Below are 15,677 nucleotides of genomic sequence, written 5' to 3' on the forward strand. Positions count from 1 at the left end.
ATTCACGCTCATCAGGTAGTCATCTTAGTCCTGGAATCTGCCCCTGCCGGATGCAAAACCCAATAGTACCTCCTAGAAATGGGTAAAACTCACTGCCTGTGAACACTGAGGCAGTTACCCAGGCTTCACTGGCAATCCACAGGATCCCTATGATGTCCTGTTCCATGTAGTCTTTCAAGAAAGGGGTCATTTCTCCCTCAGCAGAAAAAACAACAACTACCCTTGCAGTGGAATGCTTCATTACATTGATGATTTCAAGGGCTTTCTTCCTATTGTACAGTAAGGGGATCATCTGGTGGTAGGCTAAGCATACACTTGTGTTTTTGATCTCCCTCAGGAGACCCTGAAGAGCAAATCTACCATATTCATGGTCACCATTGATCATGCCGATCCATGTCCACCCAAACCACTGCAAAAGTTGAGCAATGGCTTTCACTTGGTAGTCATCATTAGGGATCACTCGGAAGAAAGTTGGGTACAGTAAATCCTCAAATTGTGTCTGGGATTCTATTTGAAGCCGGGCCTTGGATAATAGCCGGGGGCATGGCCGATTCGGACAAATAAAGGCCGGCCCCCAAATACAAGCCGGGGTAATATTGCCTACCAGTAGGGCTATCAGTCCATGAGCACTAGAAGACATTGTTTCGATTTAACTCAATGAAATAAAAGAGCTCTTCTTAATATTTTATATTGTTGGTTGGTTTAATACTGTTGCCAATGAAAAGTCGTTGTCCTACACCATGGGTCTCCAACACATTGCTCTCAAGCTACCAGTCGCTTGCCGCCCCTTTCTGAGTAGCTTGCCAAAGGCAGAAGCAGTATACATTTAAACACAATTGTTGCTGCAAGGCAGTCCAGCCAACAAATTTATTAAAAAAGTAAATCAGGCAAAATTAAAAAATTAACTCAATTTAGGCTACTTGGCTACGCAATAAGGTTTCCATGTATTTACAGCACAGCGCACGTTCAATGAATGAATGAAAGCGGCTGCCTTGGCTCGCAATGAACAGACGGGTGGAAATCCTGACACTCTTTCAACTACATAAAACTTAACAGTGAACCATCAAATACCCCCAAGATTTCAGTGCCCATCAGTCCCAACATTTAGCAATAGAATCAAACAGTCCAAAAGTAAATTAAATCCCAAACCAAAGCGAAAATCTTTTGATAGCCTACCAGTATGCTGCTCCAAACGAAACACGTCTCACAATAAAACGCACTTTAGGAAAAAAAGATCTTTAACTTGCTGTTATCCATGCTAATTTGTTATTGTTCATGAAGGCATGTCTGGCAAGTTGTTATTTTATGGATTCTGGACTTGCATGTGATTTATTGTGTTTGAGAATATTTGCAATAAACTAAGTCTGTTAAGACTGACACTTTGACTTACTAAACGGTGTTTCCTGAATAGCCTACACTAATTGATTTCTGAACGGTTACAGGAAATGTTGAACAATGTTGGCCCACTTTAAGTGTAGCCTTTTACTTTATTTCTAAGAATAAAATTCTACAACAGAAGCCTAATAAGAAATAAAGGCCTGCCTCGAATACAAGCCTGCCCCAAATAAAGGCCTGTGCTTTGTGCAGCCTAAGTAAATAAAAGACCCCGGACACAATTTGAGGATTTACGGTACTCTCTTCTATTGCTGTAACCATATACAGCAATATACCAACCAGGAGCTAATGACCTTAAATTTAATATGTAGGCTGAAACACAATCATTAACTCAATCAGAAACAGCTGTGTAGGAGGGTTAAAACTGGGTGAGGAACAGCCAATCTGCTTCCAAGGTGAGGTTGCTGAAGACAGTTTAATGTCAGTCAAACACCATGGCAAGACTGAGCACAGCAACAAGACACAAGCTAGTTATACTGCATCAGCAAGGTCTTTCCCACGCAGAAATTTCAAGGCAGACAGGGGTTTCCAGATGTGCTGTCCAGGCTTTGCACACAGAAACAGCCAACGCCAATTAAACTTATTGCAACAGATGAAAGACACATCATGCTTACTTCCCTTTGAAATCGGAAGATGTCCAGCAGTGGCATCAGCTCAGCATTGGCAGAAACTGGTGGGACCCAGGCATACCCATCTACTGTGTGGAGAAGTCTGGTCAGAAGTGGTCTTCATGGAAGAATTGTGGCAAAAAAGCCATACCTCCGATATGGAAACAAGGCCAAGCGACTCAACTATGCATGAAAACACAGGTACTGGGGTACAGAAAAATGGCAGCAGGTTCTCTGGACAGATTTGAATATTTGGCCGCCGCAGAAGGCAGTTTGTTCGCCAAAGGGCTGGAGAGCGGTACAAGAATGAATGTCTGCAGGCAACAGTGAAGCATGGTGGAGGTTCCTTGCAAGTTTGGGGCTGCATTTATGCAAATGGAGTTGGGATTTTGGTCAAAATGTATGGTCTCCTCAATGCTGATAAGTATAGGCAGATACTTATCCATCATGTAATACCATCACGGAGGCATCGGATTGCCCCCAAATGTATTCTGCAGCAGGACAACGACCCAAAACATACAGCCAATGTCATTAAGAACTATCTTCAGCATAAACAAGAACAAGGAGTCCTGAAAGTGATGGCATGGCCCCCAGAGAGCCCTGATCTCAACATCATCAAGTCTGTCTGGGATTACATGAACAGACAGAAGCATTTGAGGTGGCCTAAATCCACAGAAGAACTGTGGCTAGTTCTCCAAGATGTTTGGAACAACCTACCTGCCGAGTTCCTTCAAAAACTGTGTGCAAGTATACCTAGAAGAATTGATGCTGTTCTGAAGGCGAATATTGATTTGATTTAGATTTTTCTTCTGTTCATTCACTTCTTCTGTTCATGCATTTTCTTAATTGATAAAAAATAAACTATTAACATTCTTATTTTACAGCATTTTTACATGGCAGCATTTTTACACTGTACATATAATAATTGAGTAACTAAAGGAACAATTTAAATGTAAGAAAAGGGAGGCTACTGTCAGGGTAATCGTAATTGACAATATGTGTGTTAACATAGAGATTAAAATGCATGCTCAATTAAGTGTTTAGGAAATATGCTTGATAATACATATGGATTTAGACTAGGAATCTTCCTCTGTCTCTCTCTCAAGCAGACAGATAGCCTGTGAGATTAATGTCTCAGCTTTTCCTAGAACGGGCTTGCTTGCACATTCAGATCTTATGGCAAGGTCGGTGTTTATCTGGAGACTAAATACTGATAATCCTAGGATGTCAGCTGCATGTCTTCCTTGTTTTTGTTAAGAATCCGCCCTTGTGGAAAAATACCAAGACTGTGTTCAAGAAATCCTACTGTATGTGTGTTTAAAATTAGAGAGCTGGTAAACCCTCTCACTTTCTGTGTCTATTTACACAGAAATAATAAAGTCTTTCTCAAGAAAAATGTTGTTTTGCTGTGGATCTGTTGGATCAGACGATGCTCACGGAGATGTGAAAATGTTTTTTCCCTAACACTTTTCCCAATTACAGTCTGGCGGTGGGGTGTTTAGAGTTGCTTTTCTCATCCTACATAAACACTAGACTTGTTAATCAGCAGAAGACTCATCTGTCATAGCTTTCACCTCATTCAATACACTGGGCTTTAAGGTAAGTAAGGTCAGAACAAAACTGCGCCATACCTTGCTATCGGGTGACGTCTATCGGTCACCCACACTACAGTACAGTCAGCCTAAAGTAACCGGCTAGCTACCAACCATCACCTAAGGTTACAATAAACAGGCTTATTTCAACTCTGCTACTTCACCATTTTAGAAGCTAAAAATGTATTAATTGACATTAAAACACTGTACTTACAAGTACGATTGATTTCCAACCCTGACCTGAGAATGCAGTAAGCCTGACCCAGGTAGAAAACTCACTCCAGACAAAGTGCCCCCACTACTGTTAAATATAGCGGTAGGTCATTGATGTTTTACTGCCAGTGGTCCATAGGCACTTTTTAAGATCAATGGCACAATGAATTCAACAACTCACCAGGAAGCACATTAGAGAGGAGAGGGAGGGAGGGAGAGAGAAAGACAGACTCTGTACAAAATCATTATAACCAGTAAAAAGTTGCCAGGAGAAAAAACTGTAATACTTACTCAGTTGGATCTGTGACACAAGGGTTGTGTAGTTGGGGTCTGTGCTGGAAAGCGCTATCTGGAGCGCCTCTGTGGTGTGCTGCAGACTCAGTCTATTTTGATTCCGAGACTTGATTCTTGAGAGCGCAGAGAAGGATCCATCATGTCGGTATGTAGAAGGGAACATTGAAATTATGTGACTTGCAAGTTTGGAGATATTTGGAAGATGCCCCACTAATTTCCAGGTCCACAACGTCTTTTAGCCAAAACTGATGCTGGAGTTAATCTGAGCCTTTCAGCTCCACAAACTCCATTTGAAGCTCAACTTCTCTAAGTTGGTTGTCACAAACAGAACAATCTTGCCTTCCTTCTTAAAATCATAGAATCTGGCCTCAAGCTTAGTAAGCACATTGCAGAACTGTAGTTGAGAGGAGGGGACAGCATCTGAATCTGCGGTCACCACTTTCTGCACATTGGTGAAGCACATGCAGTTTGGCAGAAAATGTTCTGACAGCCGTATAAAGTTCATAAGCTGTTTCTTTCTGCCCTGTATCTTGACAGTCAAATTGTTTAAATACCGCAAATGAATGCAAGAGAAAGCACCCATTCTTTGTCATCCAAAAGGGAAAATATCTTTGTCTCCTGATAGCCGTCCTTTAGATAGCCATCGTAGTTCAGTGTGTAACACAAAATCCCTGTCAAATTAGTCTAACAGAAATGTGAAAATTATTATTTATTTTTTTTAAAGGAAAAATGACACATTTTAAATGGATAAAATTGCAATTTGCAGTCAATAACCCATAATGACAAAGTGTTTTAGACAAATGTATTAGAAATTGAAAAAACTTAAATCTTTTAAGTATTAAGACCCTTTTCTGTGACACTCCCGTTTGCTTTAATTATCCTTGAGATGTGATTATCCTAGAACCTAGAGTCCACTTGTGGCAAATTGAATTCATTGGACATCATTTAGAAAGAGACACACTTGTGTATATAAGGTCCTACAATTCACACTGCATGTCAGAACAAAAACCAAGCCATGAATCCAAGGAACTCTGCAACAGAATTGTGGCATAAATCAGGGCAAGGGAATAAAGACATTTTATGAAGCTTTGAGTTGTCCCAGGTACACAGTGGCCTCAATAATTGTGAAATGGACAAGTTTGGAACCACCAGGACTCGCTAGAGTTGGCTGTCCAGCCAAAAGAGTAGTCAGAGAGGTGACCAGGTCACACTAACATCGCATAATATAGTCAACCATCTCAGCAGCACTCCATCAATCATGCCTTCACGGTAGAGTAGCTTGATGGCATATCACACTACAAAAAGTAAAGGGGTCTGAATACTTTCTGAAACCACTGTACATGATGACACATTTCAGGACTTTAGAAGGTGTGTAGTGAACTGCATGCGTGCAATTTTTGAACCACAATACAGGCAAAATAGCTGCTTCATCTGTTGCCTATTAAGTAGACAGAATGGTGTCCAAGCACATCAGTATCCAGCCAATATTGCTTTTGTTTTGACATTTAAATAACCTTAATGCATTGCGATGTTTTTTTAAAATAACCTACACTATATGGCTCCAATGATTCACTGGGAATGTTCTTCTTAAATTGGATACGATTCAAAAACTAGGATTCTTTAACATTTAATTTTAGCAAACATTTTTCAACAAAAGAGAACTAAAAGTGAAATTATGAAAAATAAACCTCTTGAAAAAATCTGAAACAAAAAATGTGTACCACATTATACCTCACACAGCAATCTGTTCGAAGTCTTGCTAAATTGTTAATTCATATAAGCAATCCCTCAAGGAGCAAATGCAGCTGGCTTTAAAGGGAATGGAAAATGCCAAGACTATGAAGATAGAGACCTGAGGTGAGTTCAAGACAGTGAACGTTCATGGCGAACCGATGCAATTTGAATACAAATGGATGCGACTTAGATTTAACAATGCCAGCTAGCGGATTTGTTGCTAATCTGTAATTTATTTTTTAAGGTAAGAACAAATATTATATTGATTAAAGTGTATTATAACAGACAAATAATCTTCGGCAGCCTTTTCTGTTCGTGGCGCAATACCTTTGCCAAGCTTAGCGATCTTGAATGAACCTCACACAGCCTTCTCAGTTGTGTTTCTCCCATAATAAATCTAAACTAGTCAAAATTCTGACAATAAATGGAAACCAATAAATGCATTGCTTTATTTAGTAACAACTCTTCCCATAAGACACTGTTTGGTATTTTTCTCAGGTTTCATTAAAATGATGTAACATTTTGGAGCAAATAAGCACAGCAGTAGCCCAAAACTTGAAGCAAGTATTGCAAATATCTCCACAGCTACAGTGAACTTTCCAGGTGAGCTGACATAAGCTGGTATAAACGCCAGCCACACTGCACAGAAGATCAGCATGCTGAAGGTGATGTATTTGGCCTCGTTAAAATTACCTGGAAGCTTCCTGGCTAGAAAGGCCAAAATAAAACACAGAGCAGCCAGGAACCCAATGTATCCCAGAACACACCAGAAGGCCTGTGCAGAACCCACACTACACTCCAGGATTATTCTGGACCTCTGATATTGGGTGTTTTTGTTTGGGAACGGAGGAGCAGTGATCAGCCACACTGCACAGATTATCACTTGTATAAAGGTACAGACAGATATGATAAATCTCTGCTGTTTGGGCCCCAGCCATTTCATGATGTTGTTTCCAGGCCTGGTGGCTGTAAAGGCAGCCAGCACCACTAAAGTCTTCCCCAGGATACAGGAGATGCAGAGTGAGAAAGTAATGCTGAAGGCAGTATGGCGCAGCATGCAGGACCATGATGTAGGCTCTCCGATGAAAACCAGTGCACACAGGAAGCACAGAGTCAGAGAGAGCAGGATGAAGAAGCTCAGCTCTGAGTTGTTGACTTTGACAATCGGAGTGTTCCTGTGGTAGAGGAAAACTGCCAGAACAGCGACAGTCAGGCAGGCACCCATTATAGCAATCACAGTCAGGGTCAGTCCCATTGCATCATGGGAGATGTATTCAATCACTTTAGGAAAGCATTCAGTTCTGGCTCCATTGGACCAGTAATCTTCAGGACAAGATGTACAATCTATTGAATCTAAAGAGAAAAGGGCACAATAACATACATAGACATGGTAACAAATAAACAAAAATGTATGTTGCATTCATATATATATTTTTTTTTATTTGTTGCCTCAGTTCCTCCTTTTTTATTGTTTAGTACATTCCAATTTGTTGTAAAAGCTATCCCCAATGTTGCAATGGATCTCCCTCTTTTCTAAGCTTCAAAATGGTTTCCTTCATGTTGGTTTATCATTTCTAACACAAATGCAATCTTCACAGGCAGAACCCAAGGCTAAAACCAAGAGTAGACATTCTGAACTATTCATTGTTTAACCAATCAATCTAACAGGACATATCTGGGCAACAAGAAACACCTGTCAGTCACATGTTACAATACTTTTGCTCACTTAAAAATTGGGTGGTCTGATGCAAATGGTGATATGTTCTAAGGTGTTTAGATCTAGATTAAAATACCAGGAAACGAAAGCTGAAATTCGGATATGTCACGCAATGTACATCTTTTGACCTCAAACTCAATTGTCTTCAGTGTATAGCAAAAAACAAAGGAATTCACTTTGCTGTTCCAATACTGTACTATTGTTTGCTCACTCACGGTAGCTTGCAAGCTAACTAGCAAGCGAGTTTGGCAGAACAACGTTAGAGTTTACTAACGTTGCACAGCAACTTCCTGGAATGACTTACAAGATATGGGAACTACTTTCTTGTAAATTATACTTGTAATGAAGCTGTTATTAAAAAACTGTTTTAATTGGATTGTGTCGATAATATCTATTATTATGTTCGGTAACCATTTTATAAAAGCAATTACTCACTCCAGAACATGGTACATAGAAATTTTATTACAGCTATGGGGGCTGTGCGTCGGGCTGAACGAATGTGAAAGAACAAGATGGCAGCAACACAAAACAGTAATATGGTTGGGTTACTTTCAAACTTTTGGAGTGTTTATTCTGGTATTTTAACCACTGGTGAATTTACTGGTTATGCAATAGCTACATTGTAAATTACAATCGTTATTAGAGCTTTATATTCTGCTTCCTGTCAGCCCATAGTTTGCTCACTGCGACAGATTTAACAGTCTAAGATTAGCTTGCTACCTGGATAGCCTAGCTAATGAGCCCATATTTATTCCAACTCAACTGTTATAACTTCAGGGGGGTAAATCACAAAGTGCAGAACACTTCCAAAACTGGTACATGCACTGAAGTAAAAACAGCTAGTGATTGGTCGTAAAGCGTTTAAAACAACTCTGGCACATGTAGCCATTTTACTACAATACTTAGAAGGCCTCAGAAGATCAAAAGGGGACAAGCCCATTGATACAATAGGTGAAAGGGCATGGGCTTGTGAGGATGAAAAGACAGTTGATGCAAGTTTACTTTGAGATATAAAAAACTGAAGGAACCTGGTGCATGAGCTCGAGGGCCATTTGCACATTAAGATTCATTATTATCTGTGTTTATTGTATGCAGCATCATTTTTTCTTCATTTTTATGAAGCTGAGCTACTTCATAAGAAAAATGTTCTGTAAATGATTTGATTACGCTCTTGTTCCTCAGCTGTGCCAATTCTAGCCTACATGCCATTCTCTCTGTGACTTCCATATGGACTGGCTTTCTTCTTATGCTCTTGGCATTTTGGGGCCTTTTGACCTGACTTTTCTTTTATTTTTCTGCAATTTAAAACTCCCCTGATTTTAATTTCAAATAGCAAGGCCCCTGGGTGGACTACAGAAATGAGAGAGAATTCTTTGTAACGGTGAAAGTCAGAAGTAACCATACAAAGTGTTGGAACTGCCTTAGCCTGGTGCGTGCTTCAGTATAATGGCACATTGTATTTAATTCCCAAAACCAATCATTTATTTCTCGATTACTGCATTGTTGTTGCCATGATTAAGCCGATAAGGTAGACTAACGCCAGTGACTGGGTAATCAGTGTTTGTTAGTGTCTAACAACAAAACCATAACAGCCATGCAGCTAATGTTTGTCATCGCCTTATCAACAAGGATTTTTTCAGTCATTGTTTGTTTTCTATGATGCACAGAAGACACCTAATCAATCTCTTAATCTCTTAGTTTTTCACTTTTATTAACAACTACAAGTCACACTTAAACCAAGTCACTTCTTTCAAGTCACAAGTAATTGTTTTAGTGACTCAAGGGCAACTTGATTCCAAGTTGCAGACCCGTGTCTCCAACTCTACCTCAACGTGATACATTGTCATCTGTGGCAGTTCTACAAACATTACATTTGTTTGTGCCAAGTGTCCATTTTTCCTGATTCTGAGATTTACATCAAAGTCAAACTGGACAGCATATGATCCACAAAAATCTCCTTGCACTTCAGCACACGGGAAGTCATAAAACCGAAGGGCTCAGCTGCATCAAAATCCACAACAAAAATACTACTTGCCAGTACGAGAGCTCACAACACGCCAGGCGCTGGCCGGCCAATAGAGCCCTTGCTGTCACATATATGGATGGATCATGTTTGCTTCAATTAATCATTATGCAATTTGTTCCCAATCATGCCAGCTGGTTGGTTGCTTCCAGGTAACAGAAAGGAAACAAGGCGATAATGCGGAAATGAAGGATGCATTTTTAAGATCGACTTCTCACCTGTCTTATTACTAATCTTGCCGTTGTCACATGGTACACAGTCAAAGCAACACAGAGGCTCCCCACGACGGACAGCCTTCCTGCTTCCTGGAGCACAGCTCTCACTGCACACAGACACCAACACCTGCATGAGCGAAATCAGTCAGCTGTAGCTGTAAGCTCATGTATCCTTCCTGTACACAGTACAACTGTACTTTTAGTTGACACCTTTTAATTGTCCTTGAAACTGCACCTATATCTGTCCATTTTCATGTTCCATGGAGCCAGGTGTCACTGTCTTTGCTTATCAATGTGAATTGCTGTACTTTTACCTGCTTTCGGATGCAAATTGTCACTACACACTTGTCCCATACTGTAAATGTAAGAAGGTTTTTGTAGACTATCACTCTTCAATTTGGTGACTGCATCTTGATCAATGCACTTGATGCTTTCCTTACATGGTTACACTTACCTCCACTTTACCCTACAAAACTTCAACAGATGGCATTGCATGTATTGAAATACACACTGTGTGCAGCTTGCCTCTCTCTGGTGGCCTGTCCACACAATTGCCTCTTCCTGGATGAACAGCTCCTTCCCAGCCTCCTTTGCACCATCAAACCTTCCCACATTGATAAACTCAATGTTTCCAGCTGCACCTCTTTGCCAGTTGATCACATCATATGATGGGATTGCATCCCCTTGTGCATCAAAATTTACCTCCTCTCCTGAAATAGTGAAGCTGACTTCTTGAAGATAGTGCTGAAGCTTTGAAATAAAAAGAAATATGCATACATGTGTTTCCTCCAATAATAAAGTAAGGAGCGAATCATTTATGAAAATGGAAAACACAATAGATGCTGGATCTCTGTTATTGTGTTTCCTTTATAAATATTGTGAATTAATAAAAATTAAAATGAATAAATGAATGTAAAAATATATAAACTGAGAATTATATGAACAGGTCTGTCCATCTTGAAACAACTGAAGGTAAATTATGTAAAATAGCACACCAGCTAGGTAGTTGTTTTTCAATTAACCAAAGAGAGCACACCTATTGGCTGTTGGCAGTATAGGATTATAAATTGTGTCATTGATCATCAGACACCTTTTGAGTAAGATTAAGCGTTACCTCTAACAAGTATTGTGACAGGAGCATGCAGCAACTCTTTAAAACTGTTTCAAATTGCTTCAGATATCATCTTATGTAAGGTCAGCATTAGATAAACCAACTTTATGCTTGGTTCACTGTCACTCCCATTCCCTAGCTAACATTATAATTCCGTTTGGTTTCAGCTCAAAATGGTCTCAGGGCATGTTTGTTTCCACGTATAGCAATCTATCCAGCAGGGGTGACATGGCTCAGGCAGTAAGAGCAGTGGTCTGGCAGTCGGAGGGTTGCCGGTTCGATCCCCCGCCCGGGCTGTGTCGAAGTGTCACTGAGCAAGACACCAAACCCCAAAATGCTCCTGACGAGCTGGTCGGGGCCTTGCATGGCAGCCAATTGCCATCAGTGTGTGAGTGTGTGAGTGTGTGTATGAATGGGTGAATGGAGAAGCATCAATTGTACAGCGCTTTGGATAAAGGTGCTATATAAATGCCTGCCATTTTTTATTATGTATATTCAATAAACTATAAACCTAGCTCATCATTCTCTACCAGGCATGTACATGTAGGCTAAAGAACACTAAACTTTAACTTTTGAATGATGGTATGTGTCCGTATTTTACTGGACGGTTGGCAACACTAAATTAAGCTACATTAGTTACTCATCAGCCAATCATGTGGCAGCAACTAAATGCATAAAAGCATGCAAGTCAAGAAGTCCAGCTGTTTTTCAGACCAAATATCAGAATGGGGAAGAAACGTGATCAAAGTGACTTTGACCATGGAATGATTGTTGGTGTCAGAGAGAGTGGTTTGAGTATCTCAGAAACTGCTGATCTTCTGGGATTTTCATGCACAACAGTCTCTAGTTTACAGAGAATGGAGCGAAAAACAAAAAACATCCAGTGAGCAGTAGTTGTACAGGCACAAATGCATTGCATAATGAGAGAAGCCAGAGGAGAAGAGCCAGACTGGTCAAAGCTGGCAGGAAGGTGACAGCAATGCAAATAACCACACATTACAACAGTGGTATGCAGAAGAGCATCTCTGAACACACAATGCGTCAAATGAGGCTACCACAGCAGAAGACTTAAGTCTAAAAATAAGTCTAATAAATACCTAAAAGAATGCTCACTGAGTGTATATATCATTGGTGAAGTCTTACCTGCCATGGTTGAATGTTTGTGGCATCAGCACATGAGGAGTTGTGGAAGGGCCCTCTCCCAGGCTTACAGCTGATGAGGTTGTGCAGGGAGTGAGCTATGGCGTACACAGCTTTGTACACATTGTAGGAAACACGAGGGCTGGAGGTGTTCAGGTAGGCAGAGTGCTGCTCCTTCAGGGGCTCCAGCCCTGAACAGGGGGGCAGCTGGGAGGAAGCTTGGGTCCTGCTGCTGGAGGGGTAGAAAGAGCAACCGTACAAAGCACCCCACAGCTTGTGAACCAGGGGGTTACTGGGGTAACTCAGTGGGTTAACACTCACCAGATAGTCTTTAAGACCTGCAACCTTTCCCTGTCGAATGGCAAACCCAACGGTGCCACCAAGAAATGGGTAGAACTCCCTGCCTGTGAATACTGAGGATGTTACCCAGGCTTCACTGGCAATCCATTGTATCCCTGTAATGTTCTGATCCATGTACTCTTTAAGGAAGGGGGTCAGCTCCCCTTCACCAGAAAAGACCACCACAACCCTTGCAGAGGAATGTTTCATAATGTTAAGGATTTCCTGTACTCTCTGCCGGTTGTACACTTTTGGAATCATTTCATGGTATGCTAAGCACACACCTGTTTTTTTTATTTCCCTGATCAATCCCTGTAGAGCAAATCTGCCGTAATCATGGTCCTCAAGGACGACACCAACCCAAGTCCAGCCAAATCTCTGCAGGAGGTGAGCAATAGCTTTCACTTGATAATCGTCATTTGGGACAACTCTGAAAAATGTTGGAAATTCTTTCCTATTGCTAAAGCAGGAACATGTTGAAAAGTAACTTATCTGAAAAACAGAAAATCCAGATCTTTTTCATAGTGTGAAGTATGCTACAGCAATCCATGTATTTAGTTTGGCACCGTCTGATCATGTTCTAAAATTCAGAGAACACTATGTAGAAATTTGTAAGGGTTGTGTATTTACAAACAAGTATTTTAATTGTACTTCTTTAATAAACTTCCTTGTAGCTTAAGTTTAGTTATAAATGATTTACATTTGTCTTCAAGACTTGAAAGATGTATAGTTTTTATCATTAAAAAAAAAACCATTATATATTTATATATTATATATTATATATTTTTTGCTATTTTAATGATTGATGTTATTACTGGTAATTTAAAATACAGCACACAATGATTATTACAAACACAATCATAGCTTCATAATATGTATAGATTTCATAATATGTAAATTTCTAGAAGTGTTCTGAATATCAAAAATGATAAGCACCAATGCCATCGTATATAATGTGTTATGAAATGAATTATGAAATAATTACAATGAAATAAAACCAAGAAATCCATAACATAAAAGACAAACAGGAGAAGGAAAAGTCTGGATCAGATAGAAGATGGATTCATTTCAACACATAATTCAATAATCCAGTAAGTATGGTAAGGAAAATTACAAGACATACATACCATTGGAATTCTGAATGGCTGCAGAGTTCTGGAGACAACAATAGACTGTGCAGACCCAGATTCTCCAACCACAGCTAAAAGTGGAAATTCCCCCGAACATACTTGACTTTTGGCTTCAACTGGTCCATTCAGAACTGCCAGAGCTGCCTGCTGAGCTGTTATTGGGGTGGCACAAGAATCATACATTTTGTATCCCAGACTATAGTTAGGCAACAGTCTCTGACTCTGGTTGATCTCCTCAACAGCCAGTCTCATGGTCTGGGTCCAGCGGAATGATCTGGGGTCAAATCTGTGCAGAGACCAACAGCAGAATGTGACATGACTCTTTGTTGGAAAACAGAACAGTTATTCACCATCATAAAAAATTACAGAACGCACCCCTGACATTCTGCAGGAGCTGGTTTGACAGTGTAATTCTTAATTGCTGGCTCAACCCTGTAATGCATAGGGAAAATCCCTCCAATGATGAAGTCTCCATCAGCCTGGAAATCTGGATCAAATTTGCCCTGCAGGGAACAGGTTGGGTCAGGGGAAACAGCAGAAAATGGGTAAAATAGGGACCACATCACCACTAACAGAGGAGTCATCGTCAACCAAGCTGATCCCAAGCACTGGGGTACAGAGTAAGGAGTGCTGCTTTATTCACCAACCTCTCCACTGTGCATCTCATTGTGTTCAGTGTCATCCTGAACTTCAGAGACACATGACATCAGCACTCTGTGTTCCCTAAAGACAAGGCACAGTGCTCTGGTGAAATCATACATACAACTAAGTTTTCCAGAATGTCCAATTATTATTGTAAATGTAATCGTGTAACATCCTGTGAGATTCCCTTAAGATCTCTGCTGGTAAGTTGTAGATCACACACAGTATATCACCAACCTTTAGAGAAAGCAGTCTAATTGCCATTCCACCCTAATTATCTGCAGATGTTATAATATCACACCAGGGGCCTGATTTTTGTAGACAAGGTGCAAGCTATGCAAATGCTAGCAGTAGGGCTGCTGCAATTCATCAACTTCATTGAGTATGCCGTAAATACATCGATTTGCTTATGCATGCATCGATGCATCTTTTTCTTTTATTTTGTACAAACAAATAAATGTAATTTTGCCTCCTACCACTTATTTTAGCTGGGTCATTCTGTACACAGTTCATTGTAAGAACTTCAAAAGAGGAGAATGTATTTCCACTCTTGGGGGTTAAATTCAGAGTAGATTGATAAATAGCAATTTAATAGCTGAAAGGATATGGAAACGGATATGAATAATGCAGTACTTGCTCACCCCTTGTATTTACATTTCTGTCTTCTCGCCTTGCTTTAAAATGCAACGATAACCTTTGTCAAAAATTATTTGGACGTCATTTTCACAATGATTATTATTGCTTAATTATTCTAAATCAACTATGCCTTGTTATGTTCCCTGCTAGGGACAGGAAACTATAACAAATTACTAAATAAAGCAAGGGCAAGAAAACGGCAGACAACGGAGGATAACTTTCAAAAAATAATCAATTTATTATAATTACAAAAAACAAAGTATTCAAAACGAAAGATCAAAAAAGAAGCCAGAAGGCCGCAGCGAAGCCACCCAATTTTCCAGGCCTCGCTCCGAGCCTCTCACTCTGAGAATGGCAGGAGAGCCTGGGCGAGCGCGAGGCGTGGCGTGTCGTGTCGTGTCAGCTGCGACGAAGCCAAAAACCTGAAACAAAGTTCCCCCCCCCCCCCCCCAAAGTGAGCCAACCCCGGAGTGACGTCAGCCGGCACCTTTTATAGGGCCGGCCCCCCCAATCAGGCTCAAACAGCAATTAAGCCTCCTGCTGGACTGTCTGAAAAACACAGGAAGACAAAATGACAGCACAGCAAGAACACATAAATGCTTAGGGATGTAACAGCCTGCAGATACCATACATACATTAATGGAAACCAATGACTGAGAGAAGGCAGGAAATACAAATTCAACAATTTAAAAAGCAGTTGCTTTGTTGCTGGATGCTTTGCAAGTAGTTTGCAGCAATGTAAAGTAAAGTAAGAATTAGTAAAAGGGTTTTATTTTAAACAAAAATACCAATATGGTGATTACATTTGCAACAGGTGAGAGATGAACACATCAATAAACAATAAATAAATTGTCAATAACCTTTAGAAATGCTGATTATTATTATTAT

The 15,677-nt window shown here is 40.3% G+C and overlaps 1 protein-coding gene across 1 annotated transcript; it reads right to left on the bottom strand.

Moving 5' to 3' along the window:
• Positions 1 to 6,284: 6,284 nt before the first annotated feature.
• On the bottom strand, positions 6,285 to 14,020 carry LOC133108438 (extracellular calcium-sensing receptor-like). Its single transcript, XM_061217965.1, has 6 exons — positions 13,887 to 14,020; positions 13,509 to 13,797; positions 12,046 to 12,873; positions 10,317 to 10,541; positions 9,795 to 9,918; positions 6,285 to 7,189 (listed from the first exon to the last, which is right to left on the bottom strand). The coding sequence occupies exons 1-6, from the start codon at positions 13,952 to 13,954 to the stop codon at positions 6,285 to 6,287; spliced, it is 2,439 nt and encodes an 812-aa protein (XP_061073949.1). The 5' UTR covers positions 13,955 to 14,020.
• Between the last annotated feature and the right edge of the window lie 1,657 nt (positions 14,021 to 15,677).

Source organism: Conger conger, chromosome 13, assembly GCF_963514075.1.
Source record: "Conger conger chromosome 13, fConCon1.1, whole genome shotgun sequence".
Lineage (NCBI taxonomy): Eukaryota > Metazoa > Chordata > Actinopteri > Anguilliformes > Congridae > Conger > Conger conger.

Excerpts from the sequence above, each read along its gene's own strand:
- LOC133108438 (XM_061217965.1), bottom strand. The coding sequence starts at position 13,954 with ATGCATTACAGGGTTGAGCCAGCAATTAAGAATTACACTGTCAAACCA. Across the intron at positions 13,798-13,886 it reads GCTCCTGCAGAATGTCAGGG|ATTTGACCCCAGATCATTCC; the intron begins GTGCGTTCTGTA and ends GTCTCTGCACAG. Across the intron at positions 7,190-9,794 it reads CAAGATTAGTAATAAGACAG|ATTCAATAGATTGTACATCT; the intron begins GTGAGAAGTCGA and ends TTTTCTCTTTAG.